The sequence below is a fragment of the Pelophylax lessonae genome, assembly GCF_965119305.1.
Source record: "Pelophylax lessonae genome assembly, chromosome: 2".
NCBI lineage: Eukaryota > Metazoa > Chordata > Amphibia > Anura > Ranidae > Pelophylax > Pelophylax lessonae.
Window position 1 is genome coordinate 287,210,434 of NC_138769.1, and position 22,924 is coordinate 287,233,357.

Sequence of the window (22,924 nt, forward strand, 5' to 3'; positions counted from 1 at the left end):
CTGAGGGACCTGACTGCCTCCTGAAGAGCTGCGAGTTTTTCTTCCGGCAGGAAGACCTTCGCCTGGACAGAGTCCAGAATCATACCCAGGTAAGAAATCCGAACCGATGGGCACAATGTCGACTTTGGAAAATTGATCGTCCAACCAAACTCCTGCAGAGTCTGCAACGTGACGGACAGATCCTTCTCCAGACTCTGGCTGGTCGCAGACCGAACCAGAATATCGTCCAGATACCCCAGAACCGAAATGCCCTGGGCCCTCAACAAAGCCAGAACCGGTGCCAGCACTTTGGTGAACACCCTCGGAGCCGAGGCGAGACCAAAAGGCAACGCCACAATTTGGTAATGATCTTCCGCTATGGCGAATCGAAGGTACCTCTGGTGACCCTCGAAAATCGGGATGTGAAGATACGCATCCTTCAAGTCGATGGAAGCCATGAACTCCCCCGGAACCAGGGCAGCCACCACCGACCGCAGGGATTCCATGCGGAACTTGCGCACCCGCACAAAGCGGTTCAGCGCCTTCAAGTCCAGAATCGGACGCACCTTGCCCTCCTTCCTGGGCACGGTGAGCAGATTGGAATAGAACCCTCGAAATCTGTCCGGATGAGGCACCGGGACCACCACTCCCTGAGCCCTCAGGTCGTGCACCGCTAGATGCAGGTCCCGCAAACGCTCCGGGGATAACAGAAGACTTGAGGGAAAAAATCTGCTCTCCGGCCGAGAGAGAAACTCGATCTAGTAGCCAGATCGAACGATTTCCTGTGAATTGGGTGAGGGCGCCCCTTCAGGCCGCACTGTTGTGGGCCGCAGAACCGGATTGGCCGGACTTTTGCTTACCTGCCCACGGCTTCTTGCGGGAGCCTCGACCCTTGGATGGCTTGCCCCAAAGTGTGACCGAAAGGCACGAAAGGACCCCTGAGGGGGCCGAAAGAAAGCATTCTTTTTTCCAGGAGCCGTCTTAGTCTCGTGGGATTGAGGTAAGAGCGTGCTCTTACCCCCCGTGACCCCTTTAATTAGGGCATCCAGGGATTCGCCAAAAAGGCGAGAACCATCAAAAGGCAGATTGGCCAAGGTCTTACGTGAAGATTGATCCACAGACCAACACTTCAACCAAACCAGGCGGCGAGATAACACCGCCACACTGTGTACACGTGCAGCCAACGGAACCATATCCAGGTCCGCATCACACAAATACATGACACCCTGGTGGATTTGATCCACCATATCCAAAGTCGCCTGGGGGGCAGAATCAGCCACCAGGACACGCCTAAGCACCTGCGTCCAGCTCGCGACCGCCTGGGCCGCCATAAGTGAAGCAAATAAAGCTTTCAACATAGAACCCATAATAGAATAGGTACGACGGGCAAGGGACTCCATCCTCTTGTCCGTGGCATCCCGGAACACCGGGGTGTCTTCAGCAGGAATCGCAGTGGACTTGTTCAAAACTGCTAACGCATGGTCCACCGGAGGTGGGACACACCAACGCCCATCAATAGCGGGCGTAAAAGGATAGCGCAGCTTAAACCTACTTGGTACAGCAAAAGGTTTGCGTATATTACGCCATCGTTCTTTCACAGCGCGCTGAAAATCATCAGTGCATGGAAACATCTGCGATGATTTGCGCCTATTCTGCGTCCCATAAGCCGCCAAGGCAGCTGGAGGACATGTGTCCTCCTCCAAACGCAGTGTTTACTTGATAGAAGCAACCAATTTGAGTGCAAGCTCTTCAGACGAGCCAGGGGGCGAATTATCAACCCCCTCTACCTCAGCTTCCATTTCTGACCCTATAAGGTCCAGGGAGGAACGAGACCCCGATAAGGAGATCTCTGCCACAGCAGCCCCAGTACCATCACCCTCTGAATCAGAGGAAATTGAAACTCTGGGCCTTTTAGAGGATTGAGCAGCCACCAGCATTTGCACCTGAGTCGCAAGGCTAGCCACAATCGCAGCCAAATCCCCCCCGGGGGGGGGGGGAAATGCAGTCCCCTGGCTTCCCACTAAATTGGCAGGAAACTAGCATTCCTGAGAATCCATGCCCCTGTAGTAGCAAAAATAAATGGGTGACCGCCCCTTTAAGAGAGCGCTGCGATCGTAGCCCACTCACACTAAGCACCCCACACAAGGGACCCCCACAGGGACAAGTATACCAAGGCAGGATACAGGGAATAGAGAGAAATGAACCTGGAGAGATCGGTGCTGCTGCTGCTGCCTGCGGTGCTCCTGAAGGAAAGGAAGTGCTGGCATACAGGGCGCTCTATTAAAGCCTATGGAGGCTACAAGAAAATGGCCGCCATGCATGTAAAAACATGCGGCCGGAGCGATCGCAGCCAAAATGGCGCCGTTTTGGCGCCGAAACCGCCGCTCCCACACCCCATGAGGGTGAAGTAAAACACACCATTTGCCCAAAAAAGGAACATGGTAAACCGCCGCAGCGGCGCTGTAATGTGCCCCAAGCATGAGAAACTCAAGCCCCACAGCACACAGCCGTTCACACAGACAGAAAACTGACACAGAGTGCAGCCAGCCCCCCCTCCTGCAGCCCACAGCATGCAATGTGAGAGATAGGGAAAACGTAATAGTGTGAACACAGGGCAAGGTACACAGTCCCAGACTGACACCCCCCAGACAGACAGGTCCCCACATAAATGCACTTACCTCTTACATGGCGTGGGGGACCCGCACAGGCGAACAAACCGCTGCACATGAGGCAGGGAGAGTCGCATCCAGGACGCATCAGAAGGTGGGTTGAGAAACCGCACAGCGTCCGGTGAGGTAGCCACCTCACCTAGCATCCCTGCACGGAACAGGGATGGGTCGTTCAGATAACTCAGGAGCGATACCTGACTGAACGCTCGATGGCGGGCTGAGAAACCACTGACCCACAGCCTGCTACCAGGGGGGTCAGCCCGAGACGCAGCCCGCACGATCCTCTTCTTCCGAAGAACTAACTAACGCTGGTAAAACAACAGCTAACAAGAAAGAGAGAAAAAACTCAAATAAAATCCAAAGAAAGGAAAGAGAGCCGAGACAAGGTGCCCCAGCACAGAAACTTCCAGCTACTCCTGACAGCTAGACAAATGAAACTGAGTTGGATACAGGAAGTGGAGGGTTATGTACTGAGGGGACCACCCCCTGGGGGTGGGATATGTTAAAAGTCTTTGTACTAACATATTCTATTGCCTAGCTACTCCTACGGAATAGAGGACATAACCCCCATTGGTGATGAATATGAAGTGGGCGGCGACTGTCGGAGGACGTAAGAGAAAGAAGTCTTCTTCCTCTAATCACACAGCTTCTCTCCCTGATTCTCCACCTCTGAGCTGGAGAATCTGGAATGGAGATATTTCAGAGTATCGGCTGTGAGATCTTCAGATCTCACTTTTCTAAACTGGCCATTTGGGACAGAACGGTCATGTACTGTGATGAGAGGTGAAGAACATGTTCTCTGCTCCTCATCTCAGCTAACTAAACCGTTAGACACCAGAGATCAGTCGTGATCCTGAGGATCATGGCTTTTCTCTGATTATTAACCACTTGCCGACCAGTCACGTTGACTGTACTGCGGCAAAGTGGCTTGTTCCCATCCAGCGACGTAGACCTACGTCGCTGGACTCCTCCCCTTGTGGGTGGCACGCGCGCGCCGCCAGAGGCTCGCTCCCGCTGTATTCGGTCAAAGCGGGAGTCTGGCCAGGGGAGGAGCGGCGGTGATCACCTTCCCTGATCGTCTGGGAATCGAATCTGGAGATCCGCCCGCTTGTGTAAACAAAGCGGGCGGATCTCCTAAGTGACAGACAGGGTCAGACTGCAGGTTTCAGCATAGCTGAACCTGCGATCTGTCCCTGTGTCACTCAGTCACCTCCCCCCACACACGTTAGTAAGCACCAGGCATACATTAACCCCTCCCTCTCCAATAAAATGAACCCCTTCCCTGCCAGTGTCATTTTTACAGTAACAGTGCATATGTATAGCACTGATTACTGTAGTAATGTCACTGGTACCCCCAAAAGTGTCACAAATGTCAGTCAAGGGTCCGATCTGTCCGCCGCAATGTCACAGTCCCGCAAAAAAAAAATTGCAGATCGCCGCCATTACTCGTTAAAAAAAAACACCAAAAATGACAAAAATCTTTCCCTTAGTTAGTAAACGCAATAACTTTTGCGCAAACCAATCAAAATACGCTTATTGTGATTTTTTTTACCAAACATAGGTAGCAGAAAGCAAATTGGCCAATAATTTAAAAAGATTTTGATTTTTAAATTTTTTTGGGGGAATTTCATATAAAAAATTTGAAAAATATTGTTATTTTTTCAAAATTTACGCTCTTTTTCTGTTTATAGCGCAAAAAGTAAAAAATCGCACAGGTGATCAAATACCACCAAAAGAAAGCTGTGTTTGTGGGGAAAAAAAAGGATGTAAATTTCGTTTGGGTACGGCGTTGCATGACCACGCAATTGTCAGGTAAATTCACACAGTGCCGAATCGCAAAAAGTGGCCTGGACGTAAGACAGCAAAAATCTCCGGTGGTAAAGTGGTTAAAAGTACACCCTAATGAGAAAAGCTGCTGGGCCTCCATCTGTCAGGGCTCCAGTGGTAGAAGAGGGTCTCTGACTCCTCCTGTTCTCACTTTCAGGGGAGTCTGGAACTTAGCTGCAAGGGAAGCCCTCTCTCTATTGGCCTCCACACCAGGTACGTGATAGCATCCCTTCAGATGTGATTTGCCATTGGGAGCATCTCACCAAAAACAGGATATTTGTCTTACCGTAAAATCCTTTTCTCTGATGTTCATTGATGGACACAGCTTCATATCTTCTTTGACCGATGGGTTATGCTGCTCTTCTTAGGAGTAGGACACTAGGTGGAAAAGGGTCACCAAAACTTGACTACGCCTATAGGGCAGTCTCAGGGGGTATACTTCCACTTCCTGCTATAGGATCTCAGTTTTGTAACAAGCAGTGTCAGAAGAATACATAACCCAACTCCCCAGAGGGGTGGATGCTGTATCTGTCAATGAACATCAGAGAAAAGGATTTTACAGTAAGAGAAAATGCAGTTTTCTCTTTCGTTCATTTAGGGACATAGCTCTATATCTTCTTTGACCAATGGCACGTCCCAAAGCAGTGTCAGAATAAGGGGTGGAAAAAACACAAGACACAAAAAGGTTGCAAGCTCTTCTTACCGACCAGTCTGCGACCAACCAAATTGACCTGTCCAACAGTATGCATTAAAAACAGGGGTTTAGTTGCACACATTTGCAAATACATGCGTAAGCCACAGAGCCCCAACAAGGCACTCGATTATCTGTGGTCCGAACTCTAAATTCTGTGAGTTTTCAACAATGGAAGCACATGCATTTATATGGACAGGCGTAGGGCAGATATACCTGAAGGGAGCCCATCCCTTCTTAAAGACACAGGGGCACACTGAACACCCAGCCTATAGCACAATGGCAGCAAAGGTGTCAGTGTGTTGCCTGGCCAATATAATCCATAGCACAAACAAGTGGTTACTGCCCACCCCTGTAACTGATCTCTGCAGCCAGGAGCATTGGAAGGGCAACGCGTATAACATGACACAAAAAGGTTCCAAGTTCTCCTTACCGAACAGTCTGCGAACCCCCTGCATGAAGGTGTAAACCAAGGAATTTGTAAACCAAGGAATTTGTGGCCAACAGCCTTTGGAAGAAAATTGCAATGGCTGAAATCTGGCCCTTAATGGTGCCCAGGGCCAAACGCTGATCTACACCTGTTAGTAGAAACTCCAGCAGACGTGATACTGAAAAGGAACTGGGGGAAACCCCCGAGACTCACACCAAGTAATATACGCCTTCCAAACTCAATGGTAAATCTTCAAAAAAGTAGATTTCCTAGCTTTTAACAGAGTAGGAATCATTGAATACGACAACACCCTATATTTCCATACCTGGCTTTCAATAGTCAGGCCATTAAAGCCAGTAACCGTAGGATGGAAGATCGGCCCTTGAGACAAAAGATCTTCTCTGAGAGGAAGCTGCCAAGGAGCATCGGCTACCAGTCTTCCCAGGTCCAAGCCTGATGAGGCCAGTCTGGGGCCACCAGAATTACTAGAATCCCTCCTGCCTCGATTCTGCACAGAAGTCTCGGCAGAAGCTGTAGTGTAGGAAAGGCATAAGTTAGACGACACTGGCCCCAAGAGGCCACCAGAGCGTTTGCCAGAGGGTCTCGAGACCTTGCCACAAACCTCTGAACCTTCCTGTTGACACGGGAGGCTAATAGGTGCACATCGGGAGTCCCCCACCGGAGACACTGTTGTTGAAACACTCCGGGTGAAGGGACCATTCGCCCGGACTCAGCGCCTGTCGACTGAGGTAGTCCGCCTGCCAATTTTCCACTCCTGGAATGTGCACAGATGAGAGGGCTGGAACAAAGCATTCTGCCTACCTTAGAATGCCGGCCACTTTTTTAGTGATTGACATATGTCACAGCCGTGGCACTGTCTGATTGAATCCTTAACGAACACCCCTGTAGACGATCTGTCCACTGGGACAGGCAAAGCCTAATCGCCTGAATTTCCAGGATGCTGATTGGCAGACTGGACTGCTCCCAAGACCAGAACCCCTGGGCTAATTCCGTGCCCAAGACACTTCTCCACCCGGACAGGCTGGCATCTGTGGAACCCACCGTCCAGTTAAGGGGAAGAAAAAAACTTTCCCTGCTAAAGCGCTGGGAACAAAGCCACCATATTAGGGATCCCCTTGTACCTCGGCTCAACAGGATCAGATTGTTCAGGGACCATGGATTCTTGTCCTATTTGGCTAGAATCTCTTTTTGCAGAGGTCTGGTATGGAACTGAGCAAATGGAACCACCTCAAAAATGTGGAGACCATCAGGCCCAGCACCTGCATGCAAGTCCTGAGAGACACTAGCGGTTGGATAACAGGAGCCGAATCGCATTCTGCAATTTTAACAGTTTTGTTTCTGGAAGAAACACCCGGGCTGAGGCAGAATTCAGAGTCAGACCCAGGTAGTCCAGCTTGTTGGATGGAGTCAAGGCTGACTTTTGGAAATTCAGAGTCCAGCTGAGCTCCTGCAGACACCGTGATGTCCAGATCTTCCTTCAGAAGAGACGGAGACTCTGCTCTCAGAAGAAGATTGTCCAGGTACCCCAGCACCGAGATCCCCCGCTGCCTGAGTAAGGCCAACACCAGGACCAACACTTTTGTGAACACCCAAGGAGCTGTGGCGAGACTAAAGTGTAACGCCATGAACTGATAGTGCTCCTCGCCTATGGCAAGCTGAAGAAACCGCTGATGCCTGACATATATTGGGATATTTCGGCTCTATCAAGGATTTATATCACCATATCTGAAACAGTAGTGAGGTACTGGTTTAGAATATATGGTTATGCAATCCACGGAAATGTAAGCCGTTGGTGCTGGGTAAATATATATATACATACATTTTGTTATTTTATTTGCCTGTTCCATGTAAGATTATTTTTGTCCCTTATTAGCAGCGAGAACCTGTGGATGTGTTGTTCCTGGAATGGTACAGAATATGGGTAATTATATATGTATAAAGGTATTTTCAGATGGATACGTCAATTTTTTAGAGAATTACTTTTCAAACTCACGGACTTGTGCTGCAAAAAGATGAGCTAAGTTGGTGAAGCTCCAATGGGGCCTCTGAGTTCCCGTATTGCCAAGGGCACTATAACAGAATTGGTGTGATAATCAGAAAAATAAATAATAAAAAAAAAAACTCCACATGTTGAAAAAAAATGTATGAGGATGGGTGAGTATTTTATTTATCAACTAGTGTTGAAAAAAACTTTTTCTCCTTCTTAGTGGAGAGAAGTGGATACGATCCACTGTTTAACTCACAGTTAAGTTCACTGGAAAAGGGTCTCCTGGTAGGTTCCTGGGCAGCGCTTCCTGTGTCCTTCCTTCTCCCTCGCACAGGGCGCCGCACGTAATTGGACATGACGCCCATCACGTGGCTAAATCCCTACCGCGCATGCGCCGCAAGGCTACGTGCGCATCGGGAGGCCGTCAGCACGTACTTATTGGCTACGGACACAGAGAATTTGGAGCAGATGTCCCCGAGGGGGGACCAAATCTGGGTTTGGATGGTAGTACCCCTAGTGGCTCATAGAAGCCCCTATTCAAGAAGGGGGCTTTCCGTGCCGGGTGCAAAGTAGAGACATAGGATCTGAAGCATGGCGGCGGCAATTACAAAATATATTTTTCAACAAATAAAGATGACTGAAAAAAAATATGTACAAATAATATCAAGACAAGTTTATTCACAGTTTTGCAGAAAATATATAATTGTGTTTTAACAGCAGTAAAAGTACATATTTAAGGAAGAAGAACAAATACATCAGAATGTAAAGATGTAAAAATTGGAGCTATCTATTTTGAGTGGGGACTATTTGTATTTCAGTACAAGGTAGGTTTATATGGGCAATCCTCTATGTAGGTGTAATTCGTTTTTTAAGGGGGAAGTTAAGCCCCCCTTAACTGGAGGGGCCCTTGGATGTTATTGGGGGCTGATTCTCCAATATGATGTTTGTTTAGTGAACGAGGGGGACATATAGCTTTAGAGCAAGAGTTTGGGTGATTGGATGAAAGATACAGCATTCTTTTTTAGTTGGTTTTTGATGATTAAGGACTGTTTGTATGGGGAGGGGGGAGTTGTTTATCCATTTTTAGGTTTTCAAAGTGAAAATAATATAGAAAATAAAATAAAAAATAAAAGGATTTCTTCAATGTAGTTTGATAGTTCCTGGCTGGGTATTTTTGTCCAATATGTAGTTTGGTAGATTTATTTTGTTTCCTCTTGGTCGCTATTAGGGGTTTCTTATTTCTTATCTGATTTGAGACTTTTTTTTACCTCCTTTGCTCTATTTCAAGGTTTTTTGTGAATGGATGACATTTTGTCATTTTGAGAAACATATATTCTCAGTCAGTTTTTCCTGATGAGAAGCCCTCTAGAAATGGACGGAAACTTTCTGTTTCGTTAAGTCCAGGAGGGATGGTTGCTCTTAAGCGTTTTATCCAGCGCATTTCTAGTTGTAAAAGTCTTTTATTCCAATCCCCTCCCCTGTGTGGGATATGGATCCTTTCCAGTGCCATAAAGGTAATTTTTAGCATTTTGTAACTGTGGTTGTAGGCCACATGTCTTCCTAGGGGTAGGTAGAAGTTACCTATTTGCATGCTGTGAACAGGTTTATAAGTTCTTTTTCCCAGTTCTTGTTTGGCTTTGCCCACGTAGAAGGCTCCGCACTCACATCTCATCAAATACACTATCCCTCTTGTTCTACAGTTTACGAAATGTTTGGTTTAAATCTTTCTCCATTGGGGAGTATTGTGATTGTACACTTCCGAATGACGTCGCATTGTGCACAACTTCCACAAGGGAAGGTGCCCTTATCTTTACACAGATCTTTTCTTGTCCCTTCCTTGAACTCACTGCATACTAGTTCTTGTTTGATGGAGCCTGCTTTTCGGTATGTGACGGGTGGGTGATCAGGTATGTGATCTTTAATGCTGGGGTCTTCTTTTAAAATGGGCCAGTGTTTTTTAAGGATGTTTTTAATCCTTTGGCTGTTCATTGGTGTAGCTCATAATTATCCGTGTTGTTTTTTCTTGCTCTTTAGAGGTTTCGGCGTCTTTATTTGTTTTAAATAGAATTTCCTGTCTGTCCCTCTTTTATACTTTATTAAAAGCTTTTCTCAGAGAGGTTTTTGTATAGCCTCTTTGTGAGAGTCTTTCTGTAAGTTGGTCTGCTTTGTTTTGGAAATCTTCCTCATTCGTGCAGTTTCTCTTGAGCTGGAGATATTGGCTGTATGGGATGGCTTTTTCTAGAGGGGTCGGGTGAAAACTTGATGCATGAAGTATCGTGTTTCCCGCTGTTTCTTTCCTGTACAGAGTTGTTTTGATGTTACAGTCATTGTCTTTGTTTATCCATGTATCAAGGAATGAAATTTTAGTTTTGCTGTAATTTAATGTGAAAAACATATTGTATTGATTCTTATTCATTGTTTTCAAACAGTCCTTGATTAGTTCTTTCGGTCAATTCCATATAATGAGGATATCATCAATATAGCGTTGCCATAGCAGGATGTTATTTGTATATATGTTATTTTCTTCTTTCGCTAGAAATTCTTGCTCCCAAGCTCCTAAATATATGTTGGCATATGAAGGTGCACAACTGGTACCCATGGCTACACCACATGTTTACAGATAGTATGAGCCATCAAAGGTAAAGAAATTCTGATTTAGGATAACGTCTAGCATAAGTATGATAAAGTCATTGAATTTCTTGTTGTGTTGGCTCTGTTGGCTCAGTGTATGCTTAATAGTTTCCAGGCCTTTTGCATGTGGGATGTTGTTATACAGTGATTCAACATCCACTGTTATTAGAAATGCATCATCTGGTATAACCATGCTGTCCAGTATTTGTAGAAGATGTACAGTGTCCTTTGTGTACGATGTCAGATTTGTAACATGAGGCCTCAAGTATGCGTCGATAACTCGGCTCGTGGTTTCTGTGATGTTACTGTTTCCCAAAATGATCGGTCTACCTGGTGGGTTTACGGTGTCCTTGTGAACTTTTGGTAGTGCATAGAATGTCGGTGTTCTTGGGTGCTTGGTCCGCATGAAGTTCCATAGGGTTTGTGATAATATTCCCTCATTGAGTGCTCTATCACTCTTTTGATAGAAATCCTCTTTGTAGGATTCTATCATGACTGGTGAGATTTTTTTGTAACATTTTTGGTTATTTAGGATTTGGAGACACATCTGTTTATATTTTTTGTTGTCCATCAGGACAATATCGCCTCCTTTGTCTGATGGTTTTATCGTGATTTTTTCGTTGTTTTGTAGGTCTTTTAAAGCTTGTTTTTGTTTTTTTGTTAGATTTTGTATTTTTTTTTCTCCTCACATAATTTTTCAATATCTTTAGTTGTTTCTCTTACAAATAGAGCGATGGCTGGATTGAGGTTGAGTGAGGGGAATATGTGGTATTACTTTTTGAAGTCTGAATTTTTTTGTTTTTTGTTTTTGTCTTCTTCTTCCTCATCTTCCTCACTGTCCGTTTGGTTTGGTGACTCTGTCCAGTCATCTAAGCCCCCTTCTTGTAGTAGGAGATTCAGATCTCTTATGGCTCTGAATTCTGCTGCCGTAAGTGTTGTGGGTGGTTCATCATTAGCTGTGTTTTTATTGTACATAACTTTAAGTTGTAGATTTCTTGCAAAAAGGTCGATATCCTTAATTACTTCAAATCTATCCATGGTTTTGTTAGGGCAGAAGGAAAGTCCTAGTGTCAGTACTTCTGATTGATCTTTAGTAAGAGTGTATGAGGAGAGATTAATGATTGTTAATCCTTGTTTGCTTCTTGTCTGATCTCTTGATGTTTCGTGGGTTGTGATGTTTTCGTTTGTAGTTTGCTTCCCTAAAAAACCCCTTTCCTGTTTGGGGTCCTCTTCTTTGGTCCTTTGAGATTTTGTAAAGATCTGATGATGTTTCAAAGGTGGGTTGGTTCCCCCTTCACCTTGTGTGTCCTGTTCAGATGTGGTATGTTCCCCTCTTTCGTTGAGGGTTTCATCTTCTCTTCCTTCTATTTCCATTTGTTGTTCGTATTGTGATGGTTTATGTGGACCCTTCCTTCTTCCCTTATTCTGCTTGGATCCGGAGGCATAAGATGATGAGTCCGATGAGTTATAATTTCCTGCATTTCTCGTTGGTTTTGTGCTATATTGCATTTTACCTCTTGTCTGTCTGTTATTTGACCATTTGTAGGCTCGGCTTTGACTAAAAGAATTCTTGTCTCTCCAATATTTGCGTTCTTTTTTTCTTAAGATTTCTCTGCTGTGTTCCTCCGGATGTTCCTTTCATTTCTTCTCCTGTTCACTATATAGTGGTATGGGTTTAAGGGGGGATAGTTGTTCATATATCAGTTTGATATGGTGATATAAATCCTTGATAAAGGCCGTAATAGAGCCGAAACGCGTAAGACACGCACTGGGAATTTCTCTGCTCACATTCCAAGCCCACAAGGCATGAAAGAACAGAGAAACATATCCCAATAAGTCACCATACCACAAATGTCACAAAACTTTTCAAAAACTTTATTAAATTACTCACCTTGGGTCTATGACCCAACACTAATGAATGTATATTTTAAGTCAATTTCTTTTCAAAATAAATAAATTTTTTATCTACACAATTGTATATAACCTCACTTACCCACAAAGTCCCAACCCCCCTTTGTCTGAAGCACCAAACAATCCCACAAAACTCGATCTCTTAACTGTACCGGATCAACTCGTGGACCCATTTGTCTTGAACGAAAGTGGTCCACGGGTCAAGAAAGAAGCGAAGACGCCCCCCCCCACCCCAAATACGGGTGAGGACGACCCTTCAGGCAAAGGAGGGCCTGTTCACGGGGCCAGTGGATTCTGCCTTAGACTTACCAACCCAGGGTCTCTTGGAACCTCCCGAGAAGGTACGGGAGGATTTGGAACCCTTGTCTTGCGACCCTGCGGGACGAAAATGCTGCTTGTGGGCCGAGAAGAAAGGACCACATTTGCGGTGAGACTCTGCTTTTGTAACCTGCGGAAGCAGGGTGCTCTTGTCTCCCGTGAGACCTTTTATGATCCCTTCCATAGAAGCTCCAAACAAGCGGTCCACCACGAAGGGGAGATCCATCAGCACCTTTTTGGAGGCCTGGTCCGCAGACCAGCATTTCAACCAGATCATGCGGTGCAGAGTCACCTCTGTCACCGACACCCTGCACGCTAATGGCGCCGCGTCCAGAGTGGCATCACAGATATACAGTAACCCCTGTATCAACAGGTCCACCAGCTCAGCCAGTTGAGGAGGATGCTGACCCCATTCCAAATCCTTGCGTAAAAGCTTAGCCCCTTCTGTCAAGGTCTGGGAGACCAAGGTTGTTGCAAACACTGGCCTCAAGATTGAACCAGTTACAGTAAAAAGATGGTGGACCAGGTATTCAGCCTTCCTATTCACAGGGCTTTTAAAGGACGTCCTCCACTGGTAGCAACGTGACTTTATTTCATCTTTATTTAATCTTGAAACCTGAGAGTCTACCACCGGTGGCACTTTCAGTTTCGTTAAGAGGGACTCCTCAAAAGGATACCTCCTAGCGAAATGCCTAGGTATCCCAACCATGCGTTTTGGGGACCCCCACTGACTAGCGACAATCTCGTCAAAATAGGCGCGAAAGGGGAACACCTTAGTCATGACACAGCATTAGCTGTTTACTCCAATTCTAAAGTTTCCAGCACTGATACAATCAGTGCCTCCACAAGCGCCTTTTCTTGTGGCGATGTAGTGGAAGAGAAATCATCCTCACTGTCAAGAAACTCAAAGTGTGTGGAGGTCGGCCCCGTGGGGTGACTCGCGTTTGCGGCTAAATCAGCCTCAGAATCTGAGGAAACAGAGGAGGCAGGTGAAGGCGGAGGGCGCTTTTTAAAAGGTCTCTTTTGGAGAACCATGTCCACTTTTGACACCCAGAGGGTCCCACAGCTTCTGCGAGCGGGTCAGGTGGTGGCACGTGTTCTAGGGGCTACATGACACCCTGGGGACAGTCAGCAAAAATAATGTGAAATTATAAAATACGCTGTAAGAAAAAAAACCCCCACTGCAGTCTCCGGTGGCACTACAGGTCCCAGCAGCTCTGTAATAGCAGAAAACAGGGCGATATACCGCCCCACGACTCACTACCAAACGACTCAGGAGAGAGAGATAGTGAAGCGCCAACAGCCTGCAGCACGCCAATCCAGAGGAAGAGGAAACGGTCAAGCTGACACTAGAGGCCCCCTGCCGAGCACCACTCTGTTCAGCCTACAAGAAAATGGCCGTCATTATACACTATAGGCGCCACCGAAAACATGGCCGACGATCCTCTGCATGCAGTCACCTGGCGACGCCATGCCGCCGGCCCTTTAAGAAACCCACAGCAGCAAGGGGGGCCTATACAGGGATCCTCCCCCTCCAGGACACAAAACCCACAAACAGCAAGTCAGCGCTTCCCCCCTCCAGCCACAGCTCACCCACACCACATGAAGAAAATTTCAATAGTATAAAAGTAACATTTCCCTTTATCCCTAGAAGGGAGTAGGGGGAAGGGGGGGTGAGGGGTGCTAGAAAAGGTGTACCCCGCTAGTGAGGGGGGGGGTTGCGTCTGGGTAGGAAGGACCTATGGGGGGCCTACCCAACCTGGGAGGGACCCACGTCCACCCCAAATTTTCCAGAAGAAGAGGGGAGCACTACTCACCATACCTTTGGAACTGGGCGGGCACCACTGCAGGCAGATCACCTCCCCATCTTGGAATGGGGGGTGCTGCGGGCCAGAGGTACGCTGCGACTCAGGCGCGACCAGTTTGCATGCATCCTCGCAAGGTGTTTCACTCGCTGGCCAGCCCCCGTCCGGTGGGGCTATATCGTGGCCGACCTAGCGCAAAGCTGGCCAGACTGGGGAAACCGCAAGGATCTAGGATCTGGCAATTGATTGAAGTTCTCACAGGAGCAGACTTGATTGTAGAAAAAAGAACAAAAGGAAAAAAATTCACTTTAAAAAAGGAAAAATGCCGGGACCAGAGATCCCAGCAAGGAGCTAGGTCCTTACTCCTGACTAGGCAGAAAAAAACTGAGATCCTATAGCAGGAAGTGGGAGTATACCCCCTGGGACTGCCCTATAGGCGTAGTCAAGCTTTGTTAACTTCTTGCTTTGTTAACTTCTATGCCTAGTGTACTACTCCTAAGGAGAGCAGCCCAGTGTTCTACTCCTAAGGAGAGCAGCATAACCTATCGGTCAAAGAAGATATGAAGCTGTGTCCGTCAATGAACGAAAGAGAAAATTACATTTTTGCTGTAGGGGATGCCTGAAATCTGGCCTGTATCTTAGTGCAGATCTCTAGGAAAATTGGTGAGCCAATCACACAAGCAGGAAATTATGTTTCTGGGGGACGTTGTGTACAGAACATCCCCAGATAGCCATATTGCATTGCATTTTCAGAAAAACTGGATTTTTGTAAGAACTTACGGTAAAATCCTTTTCTCTTGAGTCTATTGACAGACGCAGCTCTCATACTTTTTTTTTATTGTAAATTCATTTATTGAGTGAAACATAAAGGCATGTAAGGCATATAACAGAACATCAAGAAAGATACAGAGATTGAAAAAAAAAAATACATAGACAACGGTCCAATATCAAAGTGTAAACAAATATTCAATGAGTTAGCAATAGCTTGGGATTGAACATCTGGAGATATCTTAAAGCGGAGTTCCGGGCACAAAATCGACCTAATCGATTTTGTGCCCATCCGCTTGCTTTGCTTCACCTGAAAAGGATTTGGATAGTTAGGATTATTTTTTTTTTTACTTACCTTGTAATTGTAGAAAGAAATACTCACCTTTCGTCACTTCCTCCCTCTGCGGCCTCGGCCCGCGCCGTCTCTTCCGGCTTGCAATGATTCCTGGGAGCTGAACGTCATCGCTCCCAGGAATCAATGCGCCTTCACCGGCCCCGCTCGTCACTTCCGGTGCGATGCCGCATTCCCTGCTAAACAGCTTCTGGGCATGCCCAGAAGCTGTGTAGGAATGCGGCGCCGCGCCAGAAGTGACGAGAGGGGCCGGTGAAGGCGCATTCTGGGAGAAGAAGACACGGAAGAGGACGCAGAAGAGGATCGCGCTGGCTTCAGCTGCCCACAACAGAGATGGAAACGCTGTGGAAGAAATTTTATAAGTGAGTATTTCTTCTTGCAGGTAAGTGCGAACCGGGACAGATCAGAGGCTAGCCATTGTGGAATGTACTAGCCCTGACTGTCCCGGGGGTATGTTCACTGAAAAAATGTTTCTGTGCCCGGAATTCCGCTTTAAGACAAATAATTAGAGAGCTTACCGCAGTGATAGGTACAATATATATTAGGAAACCAATAATGGGTTTAAAAGATAATGCTAGGGAATTCCCAGGACCCACCGGCATCTATCACAGGCCACAGGTGCGTTGGGCAAATACCCAGGCAGTCAAGAGGTACCGCAGTGGCCACTGAGAGAACCAACATACGTAATCCCCTTATGAGGGGGAGCAAGAAACATGCCCAAGGGATAAGCTAAAGTGTGAGAGAGATAGCAAAGAAAGAGATCCCAGTCTCCTAAATCCAGAGACAGAGGAGAGTGGGAATAGTAGAGGTAGAGGGAAAGGGGAGTTGAAAAGAAGAAAGGAGGGAGTAGAAGGGAGGCAATAAGGGGGAGGAGAGTGGAGGGGGGTGCCCCCGCCCGCGCCACAGCCGCATTCAGGCTATTAAATCCTTGAATACCGCCATTAATGTGAATTCATGCCAGTAGTACCAGCGCTTCAGAAATTTATCTCTGGTACCGTGCTCATTCGCAACCAGGTCTTCAATTTCATTGAGGCAGGCCACTTTTCGTAGCCACATAGCAACTGTAGGGGGCTGAGTCTGTTTCCAAAGAGGGTGGATGCAGCTCTTCGCCACTGTAAACAGAGCGGTGGTATTGATTTCCGATAAGACACCCTTGGGAACTCGTGATGGTGGAGAAGGAAGAGGGCCGGGTCCAGCGTAAGGGTGTGGTCAGTGAATTTGTGAGCGATGCGAAGCACCGATGTCCAAAAGGGCCGTAGCCTGTCGCAGGTCCAAAAAACATGCAGGTAGAAACCTATCTCCTCTCTGCATCTCCAACAGGTGTTAGGACAAGCCGGGAACATCCAATGAAGTTTAGTCGGGGTGTAGTGCCATCGAGTCAAGCATTTATAGCCCACTTCCTGATATCGAGAACAGAGTGAGGTCTTATATGCGAAAAACAGCAGTCTTTCGACGTGATAGTCAGTGAAAGTCAGATTGAGATCTCTTTCCCAGTGCGCAATGTATGGGGGTCTGAAGGGTGCCTCAGGTGTGACCAGAGCAGGATAGACCAGGGAGATCGTATGGCGTAGCGGAGAGAGGTCAGACCATAGATCCTCAAAATAAGTGAGACGTCTGGTAAACAAATGTGCCGGAGGCAGAGACTGTAGAAAGTGAGTAAGTTGAACCTTTTGCCAGAAGGACAAAGCCCTAAAAGTAGCATTCGAGTTCAAGAGAGATCTAGAGATCCATCCCCTAGCGCGCACAAAGTGGCGAGCCTGATGGCACCCGGCGGCCTTCAGGGAGCGAAAGCCAAATTGATCGACCCCCGGCAAGAAGTCCGGGTTGTCGATCACCTGGAAGAGGGGAGAGGGCAGAGTAGCCAGTTGGCCCCCGTGACACAGTCGTCTGCCCACAGCCAAAGTGGGGCCAACGGTCGGATGAGTGGACAGCTCCCTGGGAACGGGAGAAGGATTCCATAGAGATGACTCAGGGGGAGATCCAACAGAATGTCACTCCAACCGAACCCACTGCTTCAGGGAACCGTGGCTGTACCAATCCAGAATGCAAGACATGTGACATGCCTCATAGTAAAGTACAGCGTCTGGCAGTGCCATGCCGCCACTTAATTTAGGCATGCAAAGGATACGTAAGGCCAAACGCGGGGGGGGGGTCCCTAATCCAGAGAAAAACTGAACAGTAGATTCACCCTCTTGAGGAAAGAGGACGGGACGGCCACGGGCAGTGCCTGGAGCATATATAAGAGGCGAGGCATCACATTCATTTTAATAATATTGCAGCGCCCAAACCAAGAAAACCTGCCACTGCGCCACCCCTCCAGATCTTTCTTTATGCGGGCTAACAGAGGAGGAAAGTTGTAGTCATAGATTTTATCTGGGCAATTCGGGAGAGAAATCCCCAAGTATTGAATATGGGACGACCCCCATTTGAAAAAGAAAACAGCCCTAAGAAGGGTGGAGAGAGCGGGCGACAGCGCCACCGCCACCGCTTCAGATTTCGTTTGATTGTTTTTTTAAAACAACAGGGACTCGTAGACGCGAAACTCCTTCAAAAGATTGGGGAGAGAGGTGATAGGTTTAGTGAGAAAAAAGATGAGATCGTCCGCGTATGCCGCCACTTTAGGGGATTCAGTTGAAGAGACCGACACGCCAGCTACGTCAACATTGGCCCTCACTGAGCGTAGGAAAGGTTCTAAGGTTTCTAAGGTTAGAAGAAAAATCAGTGGGGAAAGGGGGCATCCCTGACGAGTTCCATTAGCGATAGCCCGGGGTTCTGAGAGAGAGCCATTCACTCTGACCCTCGCTGAGGGCTCGGAGTAAATAGCTCGGATCCATGACATTAGACGACTTCCCAACCCAATATGTTCCATCGTCGCAAAGAGGGAATCCAAATTTACTCGGTCGACGCCTTTTCGCCGTCCGTCGAGAGAATCAGCGTCGGGATATGGCGGGCGCAGGCGAAATGGACGAGATCTATCGCTTTGGTGGTATTATCCCGGGCCTCTCGGGAAGCAATAAAACCCACTTGGTCGTCGTGTATCAGTCGCGGGAGCAGAGGGGCCAGCCTAGAGGCCAAGATCTTGGTAAAAAGTTTTAAATCGATATTCAAGAGTGAAATATGCCTGTAACTTGTACATAGTAGGGGGTCCTTTCCCTCCTTAGCGATTACTGTAATGTGCGCTCTAAGCGAATCCGCCAGAAATACCGCCCCATCACCAGGCCCATTATACGCGGAAAGGAAGTGTGGAGAGAGAAGGTCAGCAAAGCACTTATAGTAATATAGGGAGTAGCCCTCAGGGCCCCGGGCCTTCCCACTCTTCATTGCCTTCAAGGCCATGGAGAGCTCTCATACTTCTTATCCATTGGGTTATGCTGCCTCCTGCAGGAGTAGTACTAGGCAGGAAAAAATCAATTCACCACGCCCACGCAAACAGTGAAAGAAGACACAAACCATCCTCAAAACAGAGGGGTGGGTGCTGCATCTGTCAATGGACTCAAGAGAAAAGGATTTTACGGTAAAATCCAGTTTTCTCTATCGACCATTGACAGACGCAGCTCTCATACTTCTTATCCATTGGGACGTCCCAAAGCAGTTTACACATAAGGGTTCGGGAGAACGCAACCAGACAGAAAACGTATAGCAAAGTGTAATTAAGGTGCTGTTTCCCATTATTATCTGGCGAGTGCCCACTACCTACGGAATAGGAATTTAAACACTAGGAAATTATGAACCATTTTGAATGCCGCTCTAAATGAGGATAATAACACCAATGTTATATTGAAAGACTTTATGCACGGTCTAATATGTTAGTGTATGGACATATTGTTGTGTGATACATTGTATGCTCAGTACACTTGCCTCATTTTTTTTTCTCACAGGCCCCACTGGGGGAAGATCTCCATGCGTTTAGAGCTGCATTAGCGCTGCTGGGAGTCATTGATACCAGTGTGTTCTTTTGGACACTGGGATGTTAATTACACTTTGCTATATGTCTGTATGTTTACAGCAGCTGCTGTATATTTGAATTGTTTTACAAGTATTTTAAAGTTGTGGTATTATTGTTTTGAGCACTGGGTGAGTGTTTGCTAGTTCGCCAACAAGCAACCACTTTTTTTTTCATACAGAGAGTAAACGTAAACTCCAAAGGCTAAACTTAGCCAACTGGGTAACATAAAGCTCAACCAGGAACAACAGGAGCTAGCTCAAGAAAGGAAAAAACCCTAAAAGAGAAATAAATGTTTCTTTTATGAAACAGCAGCCTGCAAAAGCTTGCGGCCAAAGGAAGCATCCAAAGATGCCAACAAATCTACCTTGTAGAATTTAATAAAAGTGTGCACAGATGACCAAGTCGCTGCTTTATAAACCTGCACTACGGAGGCCTGATGACGAAAAGCCCAAGAGGTACTCTCTAGCGCTCTAGTAGAATGTGCCTTCACAGGGAAAGGAGGAACCTGACCCTTCAGTGAATAAGCCTGAACAACTATCAGCCTGATCCATCTGGATATGGTAGCAGACACAGCCAAACCTTTCAGAGGTCCCTCAGTAAGAACAAAGAGAGTCTGATTTTCTAAAAGACTCAGTCTGATAAACCCTTATCACCTGAACCACATCCAGAGAGTGCAAGGCAATTTCCTTGGGATGCTTAGGCTTAGGACATAGGGAAGGCAACACAATGTCTTCATTGAGATCAAAATCCGACACCACCTTAGGAAGAAAAGACGGATCAGGTCGGAGAACCACTTTATCCCTGTGAACCACCAAATAAGGCGAACAACAGGACAAAGCTGCCAACTCAGACAGTCTGTGGGCAGAAGTAATTGCCACTAGAAAGGCAACCTTCGTGGATAAAGAAAGCAGAGAAATTTCCATAATGTTCTCAAAAGGAGGCTTTTGAAGAACAGACAGAACTAGACTGAGATCCCAGGGAGGCAACGGGGATCTCCATGGGGGAGCAAGATAACGCACCCCCTAAATAAATGTGTGAATCAGGGCATTAGTAGCCAATGGACGTTGGAAGTAAATGGCCAGGGCGAACACCTGTCCCTTGATAGTGCTCAAAGCCAACCGCTGCTCAACCCCATTTTGCAAAAAGGCCAAAACCCTAGCCATAGAGACCAAGCGAGGGTACAGCGATTCACACAATGAAATGTACGATTTCCACATACGATCATAGATCTTCCTAGAAGTCGACTTCCTGGCCTTCAAAAGTGTAGGAATCACCGAGTCAGAAAGACCTCTATCCCTCAACACCTCGCTTTAACAGCCATGCCGTTAAAACCAGCGACCGTAACGTGGGATGGAAGATCGGTTCCTGGGACACCAGATCCTCCCATTGAGGAAGTCTCCATGGAGGATCGACGACCGTTTTTATTAGGTCTGTGTACCAAGACCAATGAGGCCAGTCTGAGGCCACCAGAACGACCAAAATTCCTTCCACCGCCACCCTGTGAAGAAACCTCGGCAGGAGTTTAAGCGGAGAGTTAGATACCCGTCTCTGCAAAGGGATAACGGTGTTTTAAGCACTTAGGCACGTGCTTGATATGCCGCCATTGGTCATTAACAATAGCATGAAAATTCTTGGGACAAGAAAAAACCCTGCTCGATTTTTGGGTCTTTCGGGAGCCAAAAGACACCCGTGTCCCTGCTGGCGTGGGCTCATCTGCATTTTTAAAGTTTCCTTTACTGAAACAATCAGAGCTTCCACCAAGGTGCGTTCCCGCGCTGCAGCTGAGGACAGGTCCTCTTCACCATCCGATTGCGAGGACAGCGACCCCTCAGGTAGGGGGGCGTCCGTATCGACCATATTAGTCTCTGAATCAGAGGACCATACCAATGATTGTCAAGGCAGTTTGCGGCTAGTAACCTTTTTCATTACAAAATCAACCTTGGTCGCCAGGCTTTCCAATGCTGCTGAAATCGCGACCAGCGTCTGCGATCCTGAATGTCCAGTAGTTGCACTAAGGGGGTCTGAGGGTGAAATTACCACCTGGGACTCCATAGTAATGCACAGAAAAAAAGGAGTACTGTCCCTTTAAAAACGCTGATCACTGCGACCTGCGGAGTCCCCCAAATATATAGAGATAGCAGAAGTCTGCAAAATGTTTAGATTTTATTCAAACCTAGGACAAGGCTAAATTTTCTATGACATTTCTCTCATTTTATCTTGCAGTGGCAGTAAAATTAAATTAAATGATGTCATTAAAACTACCTGAAGGGCACAGTATGGCTAATATATTAAAACTGCTGCAAATGTCCAACACAGTGAGGTTTCATCACTGCCACAAATATTGTCACATATTCTAAATGATTTGCTATGGGCAACAACCAGGTTGCTCCAGTTGTTTTTTGTAAATCAGTTCCAATGTTTAACTGCATTCACACTATTACAAAAGCTTATAAATAAATCAACCGCCTAGAAAAAAAAAAAAAAAGTCCAACTTCATAGAGATACTTAGAAATCTAAATATACACGGCAACAGTACTGTACAAACAGAATCTTAAATGTATTTACTACTTATTTGTATAAAAAAGGTTTACCGTTTTGTTGTGGTTAACGAATATTTAGAATACCCACTAACTTGGACATACCATGTTTGGCTGCCAATCACTATTTCCATTCACACATCGATCAATACACCACCAGAAATCATCTTCCGATTCCCCTTTCCATGCAAAGACTGCAACACCTACCAAGGTGAAGAGAAAGGGAATACAAATTATCACTGTAAAAATAGTTTGCTCAAACAAGATTAATAACATCAACTGTTAAAAAGGTGCTTCCTTTACAATACAGTTCACAAAGTTTTGATAAATGTCTGATTTAATGAACAACAAAAACTAGACTTTGGACTTTGGTTTTCCAAAGCTCTTCCTCCTCTGAATCAGCTAATCAGTGTATTATTTTTGCAGACCCTAAGGGCCGGTTTACATTATTGCGATCACAGAGATCGCATGTAATTCGGAGCGCACTGCTCCTACATTACATGGGATCTCTGTGCGGTGCAAATTTCAGCCATAGAGTTTGTATGGCTGAATTCGCACTGCAATCGCACTAAACACGCACATGACCCTTTTTTTTATCCGCAGAAGAATCGGATCGCATGGTGGTTCACACTAGTGCGATCCGATTCTGTGCGAACTTGCAGATCACACTGCGATATGCGATCTCAACTGGGGGTGTCGTTAACTTTTAATTGACACCCCCTGCGTATCGCATATGGCAGTGTGAACTGCCAGGGATGCGGATGCGATGCGGGAACACGCTGCATATTTGCAGCGTTTCCGCATCGCAGAAGTGTGAACCAGGACTAAAACTGAGAAAGGTATAATAGAGCACTACAGCAGCATCTGCTCAGAAGGAAATACTGCTTACAAAAGTTAAAGGGGTTGTAAAGCTTTTTTTTTTTTCAAATAAAAGTAACAAACGTGTTATACTTGCCTGCTCTGTGCAAGAGTTCTGCACAGAGCAGCCCCGTCCCTCCTCTTCTGGGGTGCCCCGCTAGTGCTCTTGGCACCTTCCCTCTTATTGGGTGCCC

The 22,924-nt window shown here is 46.6% G+C and overlaps 1 protein-coding gene across 4 annotated transcripts in view; it reads right to left on the reverse strand.

Moving 5' to 3' along the window:
* Nucleotides 1–22,924, reverse strand: part of AHCYL1 (adenosylhomocysteinase like 1) — a 494,269-nt gene that overhangs the window by 332,067 nt on the left and 139,278 nt on the right. For all 4 annotated transcript variants that reach the window (XM_082247288.1, XM_082247287.1, XM_082247286.1 and 1 more), the window contains one exon: nucleotides 21,978–22,075. In XM_082247288.1, the coding sequence (XP_082103414.1) occupies nucleotides 21,978–22,075 (98 nt within the window). The remainder of the gene's footprint in view (nucleotides 1–21,977; nucleotides 22,076–22,924) is intronic.